The sequence below is a fragment of the Neodiprion lecontei genome, chromosome 4 (assembly GCF_021901455.1).
Source record: "Neodiprion lecontei isolate iyNeoLeco1 chromosome 4, iyNeoLeco1.1, whole genome shotgun sequence".
NCBI lineage: Eukaryota > Metazoa > Arthropoda > Insecta > Hymenoptera > Diprionidae > Neodiprion > Neodiprion lecontei.
The window spans coordinates 22,788,428-22,807,724 of NC_060263.1; the positions used below are offsets into that span (position 1 = coordinate 22,788,428).

Here is a 19,297-nt window from a genome sequence, read left to right on the forward strand (position 1 = left end):
ACTTACAGTATCTATGGAGAATCCATTTGCGAATAAAATGAATAATTGTTAATATAAGGATCGGAGAAACATTGTGAATTTTTCGGTAAAAAATTAGGGAATATTATTATTTGATTAAAATTGTTAACACAAGGTTTTCACAAATTCAGCGTTTTCAAATTTTTTCCCGTGTCACAAGGATTGTTTCTGTTATCTGCGTGTAAAAGTAACTCAAGTGAGACTTTCTAAGCCCCTGTTTCAACACGTTTTCGCGACAACCACTTTTCTAACCCGACTGTACGTCCCTTGTATCCTTAATGTAGCCTGTTGCCAAGTTTACTCTCGCGAAATTGCATTTGTTTGAAAAATTATTCAGCGCGCATTGCCCTGAAAGCTTTAACCGTCGTGTGATAACGTATCATTCTGCATAATCAAGGAGTTCTACTGCAGTAATTGGGATATCCATAGATTTACATACACTTTCACAGACTTTCGATTGATACATGAGGCAACGGCGATGAGGACTTGAGCCTATGACCATGACCTATGCGTACCTTATACTTTAAGCAGATGACTAGCAATAGCGTTCGTAACGTTTTCTGCGTTGATCCGGGTCGAGTGATCTACGCCTGTACAATAAACTCCTTGGTTCCCAGCATTTTCAGTTTCACTTCTTAAATTTCATTTCAGTCGTCAAAATCTTGGATGAAAGGGCATGCGATCACGAAAGTTTTGTAGCAATGTGACGTATTATGACATACGTATTCGACGATTATGGCACATGGTAAAGATCATTTAGTTCCAATTCAAAGTGACCATGTCTCGAAGTGTCTTCATCGGTTATTCGCATTTTATTGAGCCTTGAATACGTTCGCAACCTTCGGAATTTGGATTCGAATCTAGGTAATCATTTAAATCTGTACGATATTAGATTCAGATAAGAGTTGCACCGACGATCATTCAATATCTTTATTGGATTCTGTCTGTGATGAAAGCCGAGGTCGAGTCATTGTGTAAATACCGTGTGATTCATTTTTACTATTTTCCTACAAACTTGAAAGTTGTTTTTTCTCAAGCGTCTCATCGCTGCAGTATTTAACTGCACGAAATACATTTTTTCAACGCAAATGTCTCTCAACAAAATTTTTATTTCGACACTTGCTGCGGTAATAAAATATATGGAAATATGTCGGAACTGAAAGTAATTGTAGTTATTATAAACACTTATGCATATTCAAGACTACAATTTATATCTTCACGAGAATTCAGGTGTAAAATCGTACCCCGAATATTTACTTCTAGTAATATTTTCTCATCATTAAATCTCAAGGATATTCGAAGCATCAAAGCAATAAGACAGCATAACGTGAGGATATCGCAAAGTGAGCCTTTCGAGCCGCACGAAGTGATTCCTCGTCTTGCAGTTGGCCCTCACTTTAATTGTGAAAGGCTCGCTAGATTGTATCTCTCTGTGTAATTCCAACCCATATTTACGTTTAATTACCTTGCAAGAAGTACCGGCGGTCTTTTTTAAACTCACAATGTGCTTTCGGATATTTTTATTACCGATTTCATACTAACTTAACAACAGATACGATAATGATTATTATTTTTGAAATTGAACGGATTTTAAGTTGAGACTTTAATTGTTTTTAAAAAGACGTAAGGACACACAGAAAATATAATATGAATCATCAGAAGTCTATATTTTATAGAGGCTCCCTTTTATTTATTTATTTATCTATTTATTTATTTATTTGTGAAAAATGCGGGATGAACAAGACTGCTTCAGTTTTGGAAAGGAGATCTAACAAAAAGTGCGAAGGAAAACCAAGATTACAAACCTTCGACCAACTTTTCACTGCGAATATTTCGATTTGGCTATAATTTGGATGTGTTACGATGTACACTGATATACGAAAATTCTCCGATATCCAGATCTCTAGACCTCAACGTTTAACAAACACACGCTGGTCAATATCATCACTTTTTCAAATTGGACCTTTGTTTTCGAATTTTTGCACTTTTTGTCGATAGAAAATTAATACGATCTGATATGTTTCTCGTGTGAAAAACTCTGACCTGCCCAAATATTGAATCAATTTTAAAAGAAAAGGTACAAGTGTTTTTGATATTTTCGTTCCATACTTCCAAAGACCCAGAGTTTATATTGATTTTATTTTCTAGTATTGACAAATACAATTTGGAGAATATTCTGTAATTTTCAGAGTTAATCGAAAATTCTGTCATTCTTAACGATAAACCGGTCTAATGTACCAGAGATCTCAAAACTCATGAATTTGTTTAATATCCCTGTAACATTTACATTGACTTAATTATGATATCGCTGTCCTCCCACTTTAAGGTATCCTTCAAAATGTCTACACTTAACACCCCCAGAAAAAAAATAAAACAATTTTCTTTTTCAAATTAAACTATGTAGTCCGAAAATTTCAGCTAAAATTTAAGTTATAGTGATTTAATAATTATCTCATTGACATCCCACTGTGAAAATTTTAGAATTATTCCAAAATGTCTACTAAAAAACAAAAAATAAAAATGATTTTTGGGTCTGCGCATCAACAGGACTCGAAATTCAAAAAATGAGTTAATCCGAAATTCCGGAGGAAAATGCAAGGTAATGCATGTGGTGAAAGATCAAGACCGGAAATTCTATGATCCGAATACCCATTCAGCCATTTCCTCTGATTGAGGCCACCAAACTTTCAGAAAATAATACATTTTCAAGGAATGCTTAATCGCTAATAATATATATTAATTGATTATTACATATCTAGTTAATGACTGCTTTGGCTGATAACGAGTGAGCATCTAAATAACACATGGTTAAAACATTGATTTTCAATTTCAAATATTGTGGAATGTGGGTCTGGGGTGAAACTGTGTTTTGACCAGTGATGGGTAAAATTTCAATTGCTCAATTACAAATTACTAATCACAAATAAAATAAGATGCAAATTTAATTTGCAGTTTTTGATCACAACAATACAAAATAAAAGTTACATTCATATTTTGCAATTACGGTGAAAAGAAATACAGATTACATTTGTGTCAATGTATGATACGAGGAATTTGATTAAAAATCATCGAACTTTTGACCCAACCATCTTTAATTCAGCTATTCTTTTCAATCTCAGAATATCCATTTAAAAAAGGTTTTCTAATATTTTGCAAATATTTGTTCCACTCCATTCAAAAATTACTAATTTTTCGCAAATTTTACCAAGCAATGTAATTTGTATTTTATTTCACCTTGACTTCAAAATACTATTCTAATGTGTATTAAATTTGCCCCAATTACAAATTACACGTGTAGTTTGTTCACACGTACGAGCAATAATTAAAACGCAATTAATTTCATGTTTGCAATTAATTGTCCGGACGCCATTCGATCGTGCTGTGCCGAAAATGTAACTGAAAATTAAATTCCAAAGCAGATTTGTTGGACACATAGTTTATAGTGTATCTATTTCATGCAGCCTCATTTAAAGGCAAGAAATACAACAGCTTCGTTCACACAGATCTTGTGTAAGCACCGAAATTCAACGAATTTTGGAAAAGCAATCAGTCATATCTTAATTATACCGGGAAGCTAAATGATTTTTGATACTATAGCGGTAAAATACTTCGGATACGTAGCGGGAAATTTCCTACGTCTGATGAGAAAATGTGAAATGATTTAGCATGTTATTTCTCCATTCTTTTCAGAGTGGACCCTAACTGTAATTATCAAAAATTCCTTAACATTGAATAAACACATATCCTGGCTTTCTACAATGCAGTAACAGATGAGATAGAAAAACATTCAGTATGTTTACCATGAGAATAACCCGCATTGATAAGACATATGTACACTTTGATTAAAGTCTCACTGCAAAAAATTTTTATTATCTCTTCATTCCTTACAGATTGGACTGGATTCCTACAAGAACTTGATGAACAAATGGATTGAGAGCGAATTACCTGAGATATTATCGCCACCCGTAAGTATATTGATAAGATTATAGAAGAATGAAGTAGTTACAATTGAATATGCATATGAAAATGTCGAATCACGTCATTCATCAAAATGGAGTTTGACAGAATTTTTTTGATCACATATTAGCCTGATCAGGCAATATATTATGTAAATAAACGGCTCATCCATTAAGACCCGGCCTTCATAAAACCCTCTAGAAGTCGATGAGAAAAAAGCGAGAGAAAAAAGAAAGTCTACCAAAATTGAACAGCAAGTTCAGCCACTCATTAGATTTCGTAGCATTTCATTTGATTTGCGAGATTCACATACCTGTGTCAGATTATTTCATACGATTCCAGGGATGGTCTTACCTCTGCCGGAGGGCCAAGGAAAATATTGTACACCGACAAAATGACTCGCAAATTATATTGAAATTCTCTCAAAAGATAAGAGAAGACAAAACTTCCTTTTCGACGTTCGAGATACAGTCTTGAATTTTTTTTTTTTTCATTCAATTTATTCCGAAAGATAAAAATATAGTCAGGTTAAAACCTCAAAGGCTGCGAAACTCGAAATTTCATTCGAAATGAAAAATTTCAGTACGTACTTACTGAATCCACTATACTAGATTAAAAAATGAGAAGTTACTGCAGTTCGGTAAAACTTGGAATTGGACTATTAATTTGATGCTCAAAATTCTTACATTAAATACGAGATCGGCGACCGAAACCAACGAATAGAAATCAATTTGCACGCAAATCTGATCGCTTTTGGTATTCTGGATAGTGTTATTGGATCCACCTTTACTGAATTTGTCAATTCCAAGTTCAACGTGCTTGAAATCGATGACTACACAAATCCCAGCTTGGTGAGCCAATTTTCATTCGCACCCGATCACGAATCATGTTTATTGAGCCGTTGACGAGAATAAAAATATAGGATAGTCCACCTAAACTGAAACGGGTCTTGTTTTGATAGAATTTTGCGTTGTAGAATTCGGAAACTCAAATAATTCAGCTCTCGAAGACGTTAAAGGCTTCCTTTGATACCAACAAAGAATCTTCATTCGGGTGTTTTAAAAAATGTGACAAATTTCAAAGGAGGAGCAAGTTTTTATTTAAGCTTTCTACTCCGTAGAAATTTTTCGATAAAATCATTCAGAAAGGACTTCAGTTAAGTAGTTGACATTTTAGCAAAATCCGCGAAGATGATACAAAACATTTTCAACTATTTGATAGATAATGAAGATTAGGATCCGATGGAGTTGAGATGCGCTGTTTGATACAAATTGAAAAATCCTGACTCTGGAATCGGATTCGGAAATAATTTCTTTATTACTCGTGCATGAAAATTGGAGCTTTGCGTAGCAGTTTAGTGGAACGAAAGTAGCCAATTTCATCGTCAGTGTCGTAAAGTTAGTTTCTTTTTTTTTTACAATCTCTTTGTAATACTATTATTCCTGAATGTTACATTTTCGCTATTCTGAAATGCTTCGTTCTAATTATGTATCCTCAATTTTCCCGCTATTTATACATATTGAACAAAGTGATACTCCATCACATATCATTTCACAGAAAGTGAAATAGAAGATCGAGTGAGAACACAGAAATATTATATTGTGTTACAAGTGCGGAGAGTGGGTAACTTCCGACGTTAAGTTTGCAGCGTGAGCCGAAGACGAACGTTGTAATCACACGAGTCAAATATCGTCCATCCGCACGTGTAAACACTCCATTTTTCCCAACAGCTTTGAAGGAAAATTTAATTTGCGAAGCATCGAAGGTACCACTGACAGCTTGTAAGATCGAAGTTCGGTAACTTACGCGCAATGACACGGTGCATAAAACTGAGTTATTCGAAAGTTTATCGAACACCTGCTTGGAAAACTCAATTTTTTGAAGTCTGTGGAACATGCGTATAAAGCGCCCTAACTCCAAACTGTGCGGTAAAACAACATTGGCGCATGCGCCAAATTTCAATGCTATACTTTACACACCAGGAGTTTCTTTAGCATGCGCACTTGCGAATAACTCGGTTTTACGCATTGGTCATCAAGCCACTGATATATATATTAACTATAGCAGTGTATTAAGCGTAAGTTACCTAACCACAATTCTATGCGCTGTCAGTGGCACCTTCGGTGCTTCTCAAATCAAACTTTCTCTACATGTGCTGGAAAGAATAGCGTGTATCTGTGGTGCGGATGGGCGATATCTGACTGTTGTGATTACAGGCCTTACCTTGGCTCATACTGTGTTCACACAAGTACTCGTGCGCTTGCAGCACTCGGATTTACTGCTCATGCTGCAAACTTCCGCACTTGTTACACAGTATACTACTGCTCGTTCGATGGGACCTGAAAAAGTACCATTTTTTAACCAGTTTTTTTTTTCAGAGAAAAAATTCTACTACGAAGACACAAAATGTTTTTCAAAAATAATTCACTTTTTTTTTTACTGAAAATGGTTTGCCTCATTTTCGTCCAATTTATTTGTAGGTTTGAGAAATAATTATCACAGATATACGAAGTCGCTGCATAAATGAAGAATAAACATTTTTTTTTTTTGTTTTGAAGTATTGTGCAGTTACACCGCTTACATTTTATAAGCCGGTTACTATTATCACGTCAAATAAGATACGATGATGGCAGACGAATCAAATCAGATTCTAGGTACATACGAACTAGTGGATTGACCTATATACCCAGTGACTCGGGACTATCGCTCCATCCGGGCTATCAATAAGTACCTCTTGAAAATCTGCGACTGGAGCGTTTTTTAATTTTGATAAAAACTTTGTTGTTTGCAAGTTGCAGCCGTTTGAAATCGACCAATCCGGTAGCACCTGCAGGTTCAAAACATCTACCGGGTGCATGACGGATAAATGACTATCCAACAGCCCTGTTCCGAGCCATCGGATGCTACCGGATCGGCCAATTTCAAACGACTGTAAGTCGCAAACGACAAATTTCGTATCGAGAATTTAAAAAAAAAAAAAAAAAACGTTTCAGTTGCGGATTTTCACGACGGACACATTGATAGTCTATGCGATGATAGTCCTGGGTCATCCTTTATAGTCTTTCAAATTCGTATGTGGAAATTATATTATAAGTGGGATAACGTGTTTTAGATTAAGAAAAAATGTGAAACGGGTATAGGATTTGAGCTTCAAAATTTAGAAATGAGTACCTAGTATAAATGGCTGCGTCGAAAATTTTAATGGAAGTTGATACCTCAAAAACACAAATTTTCATGTTGACACGTGACCAAAACCCTTCGATATAAAACTTTACATTTAAAACAGCTCGAAGTTTCAGCGACGTATTTTTTTAGGTGTATGTATCATTAAAGTTACATGTTTGTTTTCCATGTTATAGCAATTCAAGCTTTCGCAAATTACTCTTTTAAATTCAATTCAGTGCAAATGCGGATGCTTCTATCGACCACATGTGGTCAGTGATTTTAAAGCGATTAATTTTTTGAAAGTCAGTGAATTTGGTAATGCAGATTCAGCCCGTAACGGTTGTCCAACGTTGTCCAAAAAATTAACCGTCTTACAATTAAAGTCATCGAGCCTTACGTGAAATGGTATATTTTGTTTACACGATAGTTTTCACAACAAGTGGATGAAAAGTGGCGAGGCTTTGCGTGGTAGTTTTGCGGGACGCGAGTGGCCAATTTTTTCTCCCTAGGGGCGAAAGTAAAGCAATTTTTGACTGCGCGTGCGCGAACCTATCCTTACAACGCTGAAATGAGATTGGCTACTTTCATCCCGCTAAACTGCTGCGCAAAGCTCCACTTTTCATGCACGTGCGATAAAAATATCTCACGACGGCTGCAGACGCATAACGATGGTTACTGATCCGTCCCCTTTGTTGCTTATCACTATTATTATTATTATTATTTTTATTATTACTTTTATTATTATCATTACCTTTGGTCGACCGACAAGTTCGCCAATTCTGGAACTTTACACCAATGTTCTTCGGGTATTAAAGTGATGAAAATTTGAGAAAAGTAAACCCAAGCCACGAAGAAAGCGAAAGGGATCATGAGAATGAAAAGTATCTTCTGATAAAGTCCAAATTCTCCAACGTATGGAAGTAAATCGTCAAAGTCGATATCCTTATTGACATTGCCATCCTTATTGCCACCGATCGATACTGATGAATTAGCTATTTTAGCGGTTTGACAAATGGTTCCTTGAGATGTTGAACAACCATTTTCCACAAGATCCGGGCAAGTTTCTTCATTCGTTGTAACGCGTTCTGATACGTGGTTTTGAAATTTTTCCTGTGGCGGCATGGTGATTGTATGATGGTACTTTTTACAGCAACTTCTCAATATTATTTTCAACTTATTTTATGCTTTTCTTAAAGTATAGAATCCAATATTAAATCTATTTAGAAGACAATTTTTGACAGTTTAGTTAAATTTAAATGTCATTTAACCTGACAAAAAAAAAAAAACAAATAAATAAATAAATAATGAAATACCCTTTGAGGTATTTATTTGATTTTAACGCGTCCAAAAAGTCATCAAAACTTAAGACACTGGCTAAGGATCCTGTATGTTATTCTGGGTAGCCCGAATTTCTCGTTTCACCGTCACCTCTGCAGTGTAATGAATACTTGGATAAATAATTTATACATTATTAAATTTTCATATCACTTCGATGAAATAAAATCTTTCTATCACATAATTTTGTTACGTTATTTTTCTATTTTGATTAATATTATTATTTCGAATTATGTTTTGAAATTTATGCGGTTAGTTATTTACAACGACGCGTGAAATCTTATTGCGTTTCACTTTTTGCGTAGTTCATTGTTTTTAATAAAAAAAATTTTCTCCGTCCTGACAAGGAAAATACTGGACTAACCCCGGCAGGGTAAATCCTAGCTCGACAGAGCAACACTGCACCGTCCGAATATCGCGCGTTAGACTATATAGGCGTTCACCACTCAATGACGCCCCTCTACGCAGCCACCCAGCTACTTATTTATGGCCAGAAAACTATTCAATGTTCATAGATTGGCATTGAACACCGAGGAGACAAGACCGCTCACAACTGCATAGAAGGCACGCTCAACACCGTTACTGCATTACAGAGATACAAGGAACGTGCAATCACATGATTGAGAGATGTCTACCTTGTTCGAATGTGAAATTATTCAATCGTTTGTTTACGGTGAGCAGATTTTTATTCATCGGAATATGGAATCAAATCAAGGCGAAAAAAGCGTTGAGTGCCCAGCCACGAAATATAATTATCAATTCGGCTCTAGTGGAATTAAATCGATCGAACCAAATACACGGTTATTTCAAACTCCTCGGAATTTTAATAAGATCTCCGTTAAAGATATTCGTACGAAGCGAATAAAGTATTAATTAGTAGATTTATATTGTAATGCATCCTTTCTCTCAAAATCTTGTCCTTGAAACTATGACCGACCTTTAACCGGTAACACCTGTTTCTCATTTGTACGTAAATATTGTTCGCGCTAAGAGGTGCAGAGGATATTTTTCAGATAAAATAGTTAATCGCGTGCTGACTATGAATGCAAAGATTTACTATTCTTGATAGCAAATGAATAGCTTCGTAGCTTTGTTCGGCAAAGATTGTTCCTAGGTTTATGAATTCATAAGGTCATTCCTTGTCAGTCCACCCAACTTCCCATCTCTCACGTTCGTTTTCGTCCAAAATACAGGTATGAGGATCCGCCTAGTCCGTTGGAAATGAACTTATATAAGATCATTTAATTGCATTCAGTGACCGCTCGTTTCAAGGCGAGGATTCAAACTTTTATTAACTTGGCAAAAAAATTGACGGCAGGATTATTATTCTAAGCGTTATTTGATTTTAAAGACTTGAAATTTTTCTTCAGGTTCCCCCTCACCTCGATTTTCCCAATTATTTTATACCGAATAGATTAACGTGCTATGGAATTATGGGGAAAAAAAATTATAGACTACATTTTTTCGTCAGTAACGTTAGAAAAAAATATCTGAAACGAAGGTGTATCTACTTCGAAGAGAAGAGAGTATGGTAGCAGGGTAGAAATCTGATATAACCCAAGAACTGGTGACGAATTTGGGGAAGTTATATTAGACAATATAAAATGATAAAAAACAAGCCTATATCAATGATATATATTTCGCTACTGCGCAGCATATGAGATTAGCAAAAAATTATTTCCAAAAAATAATCTTCAGGCTTTTTGGAATTTTTTGAATTTTGTTATTCAGCATTTATAGAATCCAGAAATAAAAATCCCAGTTTATTTGGACGGTTTCGAAGCATAACCCGATTGCCCCGAATTTTTTTTTTTTTTTTATCAATACATGCAAAAAATATACTTTAGTCACTCTGAAATTTTTATACCAAATTTATTAATTAATATTAAACATATGTGCAAAACGTCAGACGATTACAACGGTTTTAAATAATTACCTGATATGAACAAAGAATTTACACGAGTGCGACAAAAAAGTCTTATGCGTAAACACAGGTACGAGAGAGAAAGTTTATCGGCACCTGTCAGCAGATCCTGGGACCCTGGCTCGCCGGGCTGTGATTGGTTGCTGAAAGACCAACGTGACTCGAGTACAGCATGTACGTACCTCGGGCTGTTTGCAGAGGAGCAGTTTATTTTTTCTGAGCAAACGTGACCACGCGGAAAATTATTTTGAATTTCTTTTTATATTGTTTGTGTCCAATAACCGCAAAACACCCTTCGAGACTTTCGATTTCAGATTCACCAACACAGTACTGTTTTCCATCATTTCAAATTACCCAAAATAAAATACCTCCCCCAAATTCGTCGCCACCTCTTGGACTGATGCTTGTTCGCGTCTTTATTTTCTACAAGCATGTATTTTATGAGCATATACGAACAGTGGTTTTGTTTTTTAATAAAATCCGCGCCGGATTATAGATGCTAACTGGACCATATTTTGTACGAGGCACCATCGACACAGTTTCTACATTACGAAAAATCATCACTCTGCATCGGGACTCGAACTCGGAGGCTGGTAACCGCTTGTTGCAAGACACACGTTCTCGCCACTATACCAGCCTCCGATTTCGTAATCAAGACAACTTTTCTTATTCAATAGCTCTTTGATTTTTTCAATGACCTTGCCACTCTGCAGCATAACTCGGCTATTTCATAATATTAATACGAAAGTCATGTAGGCATAAATTGTGGAAGTTCGTGTCGTATCAACAGCTAGGGTTTTTTTTTTCTCTCTACGCCGTTCGTATTGTCACTTTATCTTGTGAAACCAATGGTTCTAGAAATCGACTAGAACTGTTTTCCAATTTTTCTTTATCATCTATGTTGGGGTTTTAAAAAAATATTTATACATACTTCGATCATTGACATCTTCTTCACTACTTATCCGTAAAAACTACACTAACGATACATCAATGAAAAAGTCTTAGAACGTACTCTGTAGTAGTATTTTAATACGTACATTTTGATGCAAGCATACTCGATCAAACTTCGCTTCGTAACATTCAATGCGATTTTGGCCAAAAATAACCTCAGAATTCATGTCCAAATTTTTGTATCGATATCTTTATTATTGTATTTTATAATTTACCTTGAAAGTACCAAGTCCATACTCAACGCGTTCAACCTACTAGACAAAAAATGTCGTAGGACGTAATATTCTATTTCTGTGTTCTAGCTTAGATTTAAACATATTCACGCCAGGTTTATAACTCATAAGAGTGTAATGGAAAATTAATGTTTACTAGCAATTTTCAATCTCATTACTTGTTTCTACGCCATCTTGCGGTAAAGCATATAGATGGAATTTTTGATTTGAATGTCAGTTATTTTGTTGATAGTCTTATTGTCAGGAATGTGGATGATTTTTTTAATTAACTTTTTGTTCCAATTATTTTCCTTGTCTATTATTTTGACATTATCAAAATTGAAATTGTGACCTTCGGTAAGAAAATGAAAAAGTAGAGCTGAGTTGTCTGGATCATGAGATTTAATGTAATATTTGTGTTTTGAAATTGGTTTTTTTAAATCTTGACAGGATTGTCCGACATAGCATTTTGTACAATTATTGTAGTTGATTCTATAGTTTACGTTGCTTTGGTCTAATAGGCGTTTTAGATTTCAAAGAAGAAAACAAGCAGTTAGGAGTGTTGTAAATTTTGTAAGTTAATTGAATTTTTTCTTTTTTCAAAATATAATTGATTTGCTGTGACAAACTATTAAACAACGGAATAGAAGTTACATTAAAGTTATTGTTTAATTCTGTGTGGTTTGGAGTTTCGTATTTTATATTGCTATAGAATTTTTCCACACTCTTCTGTTTGAATTTTAGTGATGACTTTTTGTGGCCCAACCAATTTCCTTTAAGGAGTTAAACAAGACTTGTATTTTTTCCCTGTGGAAACATGTGATAATATCATCAACATATTGTTAGTAAAAAAGCAGCTCAAAAAGAGAAATATTAATAACAGACTGCTTCGGTTTTTCCATAACAAAATCAGATACTACAGGACTTATCGGAGAACCCATCGCTACTCCAAATATTTCTTTATGAAAGCAATCGTTATCTATAAAGTAAGTTGAGTCGAGGCAAAGGACCCCGCAGAAACATATCCTCCCGATCAAATGTTCTCATGGACATAAGTCCCAAAAATTAGCATTTTCCGAGATAGAGGCTTCGAAAGGGGGTGTATTAATTTCTTTATGTCTATGGATTACGCGATTCTTACGAATTACAAAGCTTCAAGGGGCACGTAAAATCAAATATATTACTCAAAAACGCACACGCGTGAAAAACACGTCTCGTTTTTTCATATTTAATTTTCGTTCTTCCCGCGAAATCTGATAATGTTGAACTTCCTCTGGTATTTTGATATTAGTTGAGTTTTTACACCACTCCTTGCTAAATTCTACAATTGATAGTGTGAATGGTTCCAGTTGATTAGGTTTATTGATGTTCGTTGTTTTAGTGAGGTTAAACGTGAATTTTTGTAAATCTAAAGCTGAAGCATGTCAGGAATAGAATTCAACGAAAAGCTGGTCGAGAGATTGCGTTAATGATGACACTTAACGATATGCATTTGCTATTTCTAGGTCAATGGGATGCCCTAGTCGATTTCGACGTTGAGATATATATCTCCAAGTGTTTAAATTCACGTATCTGAAACGCCAAAAATGGCTTAACAGCCCCATTCGATACACAATTTTGAACAAAAATCTCCAACTCGTTTTGGTTTAACACAGAAAGATAGAAATAGCTGCATGGATTGTACGAAATCGCATATTAATGAACATCATCTGCTAAACGAGCAGAAGTCTATTCACCTGCATTTAAATTGTCGTAATTAAGGATTCGACGAATTAATTCTACGTGTACGCGTATGCCAAAAAGAAACGAGTATAATTGGCAATTAATAAATGTATAATTTTGCATTTCAGAGAAGCATTTTTGATGGCGCAATTACACTTTAAAATGTGCAATAAGAAATCGTATATTCGGACAAGACAATACGGGTGACGTTGCGCAAATTACAATTGTCGGAAAATTGTACGAGGTCAAGACCCTTGTACATTGACAGACCAATTACAGTAATTTCAAGATGAAAGGTATCTCAGAAAGAAAGGCCAAACGCTGGATCCATTCTGACCTAATGGATTAGCAATGTTAATTGTACAGTCATGGGCAGCAGGCCGTGTCTCTTAGGTTTTTTCGTCCGCGCCTGAATCACTCTGACAAGCATTGATATAGATATTCGCCTTGCTAGTCGGACGTTGCCAGGGTAGATACCGTACAATAGACACGAAAGTTGGCTTGAATGCATAACGGCAGGAAGGGATACGGCGGTCACGTGGGCATAGATATTCCAAATTTGCAATAACTCTGACATTGGACATCCTGTTAGAATAACAATATACGTACTGACGGAATAAGGCAGTAAACACAATCATACATACATAGTATTGAAGTTCGAAACCAAAGTTTCGATGTCGGATGTTGGGATGATCAGAAAGTGACGTCGACCAAAATTTTTCTTCTCTTGACGTCATCGATCTGTATAGACGAAAATTTGCTAGCCGAATTCCTCAGTCCGGAAACAACCGCGCAGTAGAGCGGACGTATGAGAATCGCGCTCCGCAGATTTCGAGTACCGGGTTCTCTACCTCCTGGATCCTGGTTCAACTTCATACCTGGTGAAACTCGACTTCCGGGACAAGCGCTCCGTAGTTCTGGCTGTCCAGGTCCTTGACCTGATGACTTTTGACCTTCCGGACTAATTTTCAAGTTTACAAGTTTGATTATTGGAAACGTCATATTTTGTACTATCAAACCAATATGCATGCTTCAGATGAGATTTTAAATCGGAAAAAAAACCGAACGACCAGGATCAAGAAATTGCAATTGGTGAGTGGTTGGCATTGTGTATATAGGAATACATGACAATAACGTCGTTCAATTAGAGATAAAATTGCTGTGCGTCGTGTTTCAAATCTGTCGGCACTTAGCTGACTGTTCCGTGGTATTTTTTGACGAAATTTATTGTCATAAAATGACAATACGTTATACTTACATGCATGTGTAAACGTGATTTGTAGCATTATATAGAAAAAATCTTACGGGCAGATTTGGTTTGCGTCACATCCACAAAGACAGTGTTCATTCTGTATGCTTTGAAGCAAATACCAGAATTTTTTGGGAAGTCCATCGTGCTCCAGTCTCCCCTACAACTATGTCATCTCGTAAAACACTGACAACTAGTCAGCGAGTCACGAGCACAAAAACCAGTTACACTAGGCATCTGACCCCGAGCGAGCTTTAGCAAGCGAGTGTTTTAAAACTAGTTAATATTGATTATTCAAAGCTCCCCAACAAGATTCTAAACACACTTGAGGTGTTATTACGTATGGAAATGCGTAAACAGTGTAATTGACCGTTGTTTAAACACTGATTTATCGAATAATGATAATCAGTATAATAATGCTCAACGACGGTCAAGTGAAATATCTAACACTCGACCGGAAAAACACAAATATTCTGACAAGGAATTTAAATTTTAATGTTTTAATGTTTATTGCTGTGTTAACGATGTGCGATAAACAGATTAATCATAGACTTCAATTATTTATTGTTTTTTTTTTTCAATTCATCGCTAATCGGTTCATTTAATTCTACCTTTAACATAACTTTTGTTGACATTTAAGCCTAGAAACACGGAAAAAGGCACTTACGAATTACTCAAGCTTTGATACTGCGATCAGGACATAGATATTATGCTGATTTGGAAAAGCAATTTGGTCTGTAATCGTGAGATGAAAAAACGTACACGTTCAACTTGCAACTTGATCCTTTCAGCGGTACATTTTCATTTACATGAAATATAATAATCATCAGTGATTTATAGATTTTTTTGGTTGGTGATTACGATTCTGAAGTTAGAATTAAAAAATTCAAAATCACGGATCCAATATGACGGTCATTTTTAACTAAATCAGACTTTTTATGTTCAATTCGCATAAGATAAAAAATGAAAGCGTTTTTGAGATCACTGGTTTTTTTTTTGGTAGTCAGGTTTGAAAAATTTTAAACGGCGGACTCAATATGGCAGCCATTTCTATTAATGTCGGATTCAGGTTCAGGGCGTCAAAAACCATTAAGGAAATATAGTCTGGTTTCAGGATCGGACGGTCAGATTTGGTCGGCCTATATTATCGGGCATGTAACTGACTTTTTTCAAGGAAATGAAGCGTTGATTAAAAAAAAAAAATACGTCAAAAATACTTTCGATTAGAAATGGCATATAGAATAAGGTAAAAAATTTTTCAACCCCAAATTTTTGAATTCCGAGCCTATCACCCGCCAGTTTGATTTTCCAAATTTTCATACCGGATTCGTAATCAGCAACCTCAAAAACCTCATTATATGAAATTTGGCTCTAATTCAATGAAAACTGCCTTCAAACCCGAGTTTTTTCTAAATTTTTTTCGGACATCGATTGTTCATTAACAAATTATTGTGAAGTTGTTAAGTCAAAACACATAGTGCATTACAAGCCCACGAGGTAAAAACCCCAACTTGGGTGTAAATTCGGACCCTCAATTTATAGATAATGCTAAATTCCCGTAAGAAAAAAGTTGACGACATTTTCCTTGAGGTTATAGGAGTCTGGAAACTAAATTACTTGCCTATTAGTTTAAAATGTACCAGTAGTGCTAGAAAAACTAAAACTAATCTGGTTCTGCACGCATGCAAAAGTTAACTATAACTAACATTTATAGTAAAATTGTCAGAAATAAACCTGTTTTACAAATGAAAATTTTTATTTCACTTCAATAAAACCATAACTAATAGTTGGTTTAAGTTTTTTATACACTGACTATGAAACCTTCGTTCGCTAAAGCTCGCTCAGGGTCACTGAACACAAAGAACTCGTATTTCATTGCATGATTATAGCTGGTTTGAACTACATCACTGTACAAAGACGTAAAAATCGGTTCCAATTGCATCGCTACACATATAGTAACAATATCCAATTATTTTAAATTATTAATTCGGAACACTTCCTTTATTAAACTCATTATGCGGAATAGTGCTGAACAGCTGGGATGTGGCATTGATTACCTATCTACAGGTCAGAATATTGCAATAGAGGATATTGTTTCATTTGCTCGTACAATTAGCTAACAACCGCATTCTACTAATTGGCGCGTTAGCAAAATTAAATGGTAAGATACCGAATACCGACATGGTTAACTGACATATCGATAATAATGTCTTATCCTCGTTCATCTCACTCTTTGAACGAAGATGAAAAAAACCCAATTATACCGACGAAACGATTACTGACGCGTATTTTGCAATCGAACACTCTCAAATTGCTCGTAGTATCGACTAGAACTTCATCCACTTCGTCTCCCGGATCTAACGGACAAATTTTGGGGTAACAGAATATAAATTTTTTTTTTTCAAATTTCGTCACAATAAAGTCAAGTTGTTTGAACAAATAAATGGAAGTACGTATTGTTATGGAAAGACTGCTCGTTCCCGATATCTCGGAGATTTTTGAACTGTAGTTTCTATTTTTAAAAATCATAAATGATTGTCATTGGATTCTATGAACGTAATTTCATCAAATTTTAATCAACAATAAGCGAATGGGCATCCTTTTTTGTTCGATTCCGAATCAAACATGAAATTAATGGTCGTATTGAATGGAATAATAAATCTTTTAAACTAACGTTGCTTCAATTCTAATTCTTCCGGCAAATTGGAATTTAAAAACAGTGTTTCCAATCCGTTTCGGTTTACTGGAAAGGTACGCCACCAATGTCAGACCAACGAACGCTCGCCCATCATTATCAAGCTACAGTGATGAGTGACTGGATTAGTGCTGGCACAGTAGAACCGCCGAAAAAAGAAAACGTGATAAAAGCAACGTCACAAAATGTTGCATATTGACAGATGATATACATACGTATGACAATTTTGACCATTTTTTAAAAGAGCGCACAGTCAAGTTTATACCGCTTATAGAAGTATAAATGTTTTCAGCCAGCCTCAAGGTTACGACCTCGCTTAGCGTATCCCATTTTGTACGAACCATATGATTCCAATCCCTTGACGGCAAATACCATGACACGATCCTAATTGACCTGCATTATTGCGTGCGGTATTTATGAATAGCTGTAATGAGCGGAGATCGATTCTCGCGGTCAACAGCTTCTGAACGAATGAACAGTGGTTATTTAATTACCCAGGAAGCCGTATGAGTGTTTCATTAGAGAATGACAAGAATAGCAATGTGTCATGTTACATGTATCTACGCAGGTATAAAGTATGCAAAAACAAAGGCTTGGTAAAACCATTTAAATATGCTTTGGTGAGCAGCGAGATAGATGATTTAATCCTGCTATCTGATATGTCAAAATCGTTTTTTGTGCAAACCCATGCGGGATGAATGCATCGAATGATGTTCAATTTGCGTGGCTGAACATTTATTTCGCGTATTCAAGCCAGGAGAGTGAGTTTGTCTTCGTGCAGAATATACACACAGGGTGTTCTAGTTTGGAACCATCGGTCGAATGCCTGCTAAATCAATGACTGCATGCAGGTAAATTTTGCTACTAAAAGTCACGGCTAACAATTTTTTACAATTTCATTATTCTATTGCTAACTTTTGTCTTGTTTGATAAAACGTGGTAGTTTCTATCATTCGTAATATTCAATTCAGACCTACCATCAGTAAGATGGAAAATGTAATTTTCAAACAATAAAGATGGATATGTTGAACGAAAGGTCTCACTCGCTATATGATGAAACTCAAAAATAAAAAAAGTCTCAACAATAGAGATTTTCTTTACACAGGATCATGTGATTTAGAAAAAAATGTATTTGTAGAGCAAAAATGTGTTTCTTCGAGCATTTATTTAATTCTTTATTGATTTCCCAAAAATGACCCATACTTTTCACGAAATATATATAGTTACTATAATTTGAGACCCAAAATATCGATTATTCGATTGGCCTAGGTTCTTAGTCGCGTAGGAGATAATGAGAATGCGATAATTGAGATATTCCGCTATTGTCGCAGTACTCTATTCTTCCACCTTGCTTAAAAAATAGTTCATAGAAAAGAGACACTCGGTATGTGGTGTGTACAGCTTTGATAGCCTAGAAGAAAATTAGAAGATTGAAAAGGCAACATACATTCTGAAATTAATTAGAATTAGAATTTTAAATGGACCAATGAAGGCTCATTCATCAGATTATCATGAAACTCGAAAGTTGTTTAACTTGAATCAAGTTATCTTCCGATCTCGTATCCCCAACTAATTATATACATTCAAGCCTCCAACCGTCGGCACAATATTTTAACATCCTTTTCAGCGTCATGTCTATTTTTATGGGTCAAACAGATCCTGTAGCAATTACATATGTCACAAATAAAAGACTGTAATATGCTATAGAAAATGATCACCGAATAATAATTAGGGTTAATTCCGCCAGCTATAGGAAAACGACCAGGTACGGGAATTTCGATTCGCGGCTACAATTTCGACGCATTATCGGGTGTCCTTAAATATGAAAGTCCCCCGAATCTTGGATATCCAGGGTTTACCGCTTATGAGAAACACGTGAGTTCGTTTTCCCATCGAATTTTACAATTCTCATTACTTGCTACTGTTTGGAAAACAATACATCGAAAATCTTTCAGACAGTGAAATTCATGTTTTCCTGTATCTTCACCAACAGTTAAAAAAATATATAATTTTTTGTCTATGGAACCTCGGTAAAAACCGTATTTTCGCGAATAAAGGTATTTTCTCGA

General features: G+C 35.4%; 2 protein-coding genes across 3 annotated transcripts in view; one reads left to right on the forward strand and one right to left on the reverse strand.

The window, feature by feature from the left end:
• Nucleotides 1-8,880, reverse strand: part of LOC107218373 (organic cation transporter protein) — a 31,986-nt gene extending 23,106 nt beyond the window's left edge. For both annotated transcript variants that reach the window (XR_006903902.1, XM_015656221.2), the window contains exon 1: nucleotides 7,892-8,880. Coding sequence is in view for 1 of the 2 variants with exons in the window: in XM_015656221.2 (XP_015511707.1) it covers nucleotides 7,892-8,262 (371 nt within the window). In the remaining variant the exon portion in view is untranslated. The remainder of the gene's footprint in view (nucleotides 1-7,891) is intronic.
• Nucleotides 1-19,297, forward strand: part of LOC107218375 (centaurin-gamma-1A) — a 67,454-nt gene that overhangs the window by 21,069 nt on the left and 27,088 nt on the right. The window contains exon 2 of the mRNA XM_046737408.1: nucleotides 3,909-3,983. The gene's annotated coding sequence lies outside the window, so the exon portion shown is untranslated. The remainder of the gene's footprint in view (nucleotides 1-3,908; nucleotides 3,984-19,297) is intronic.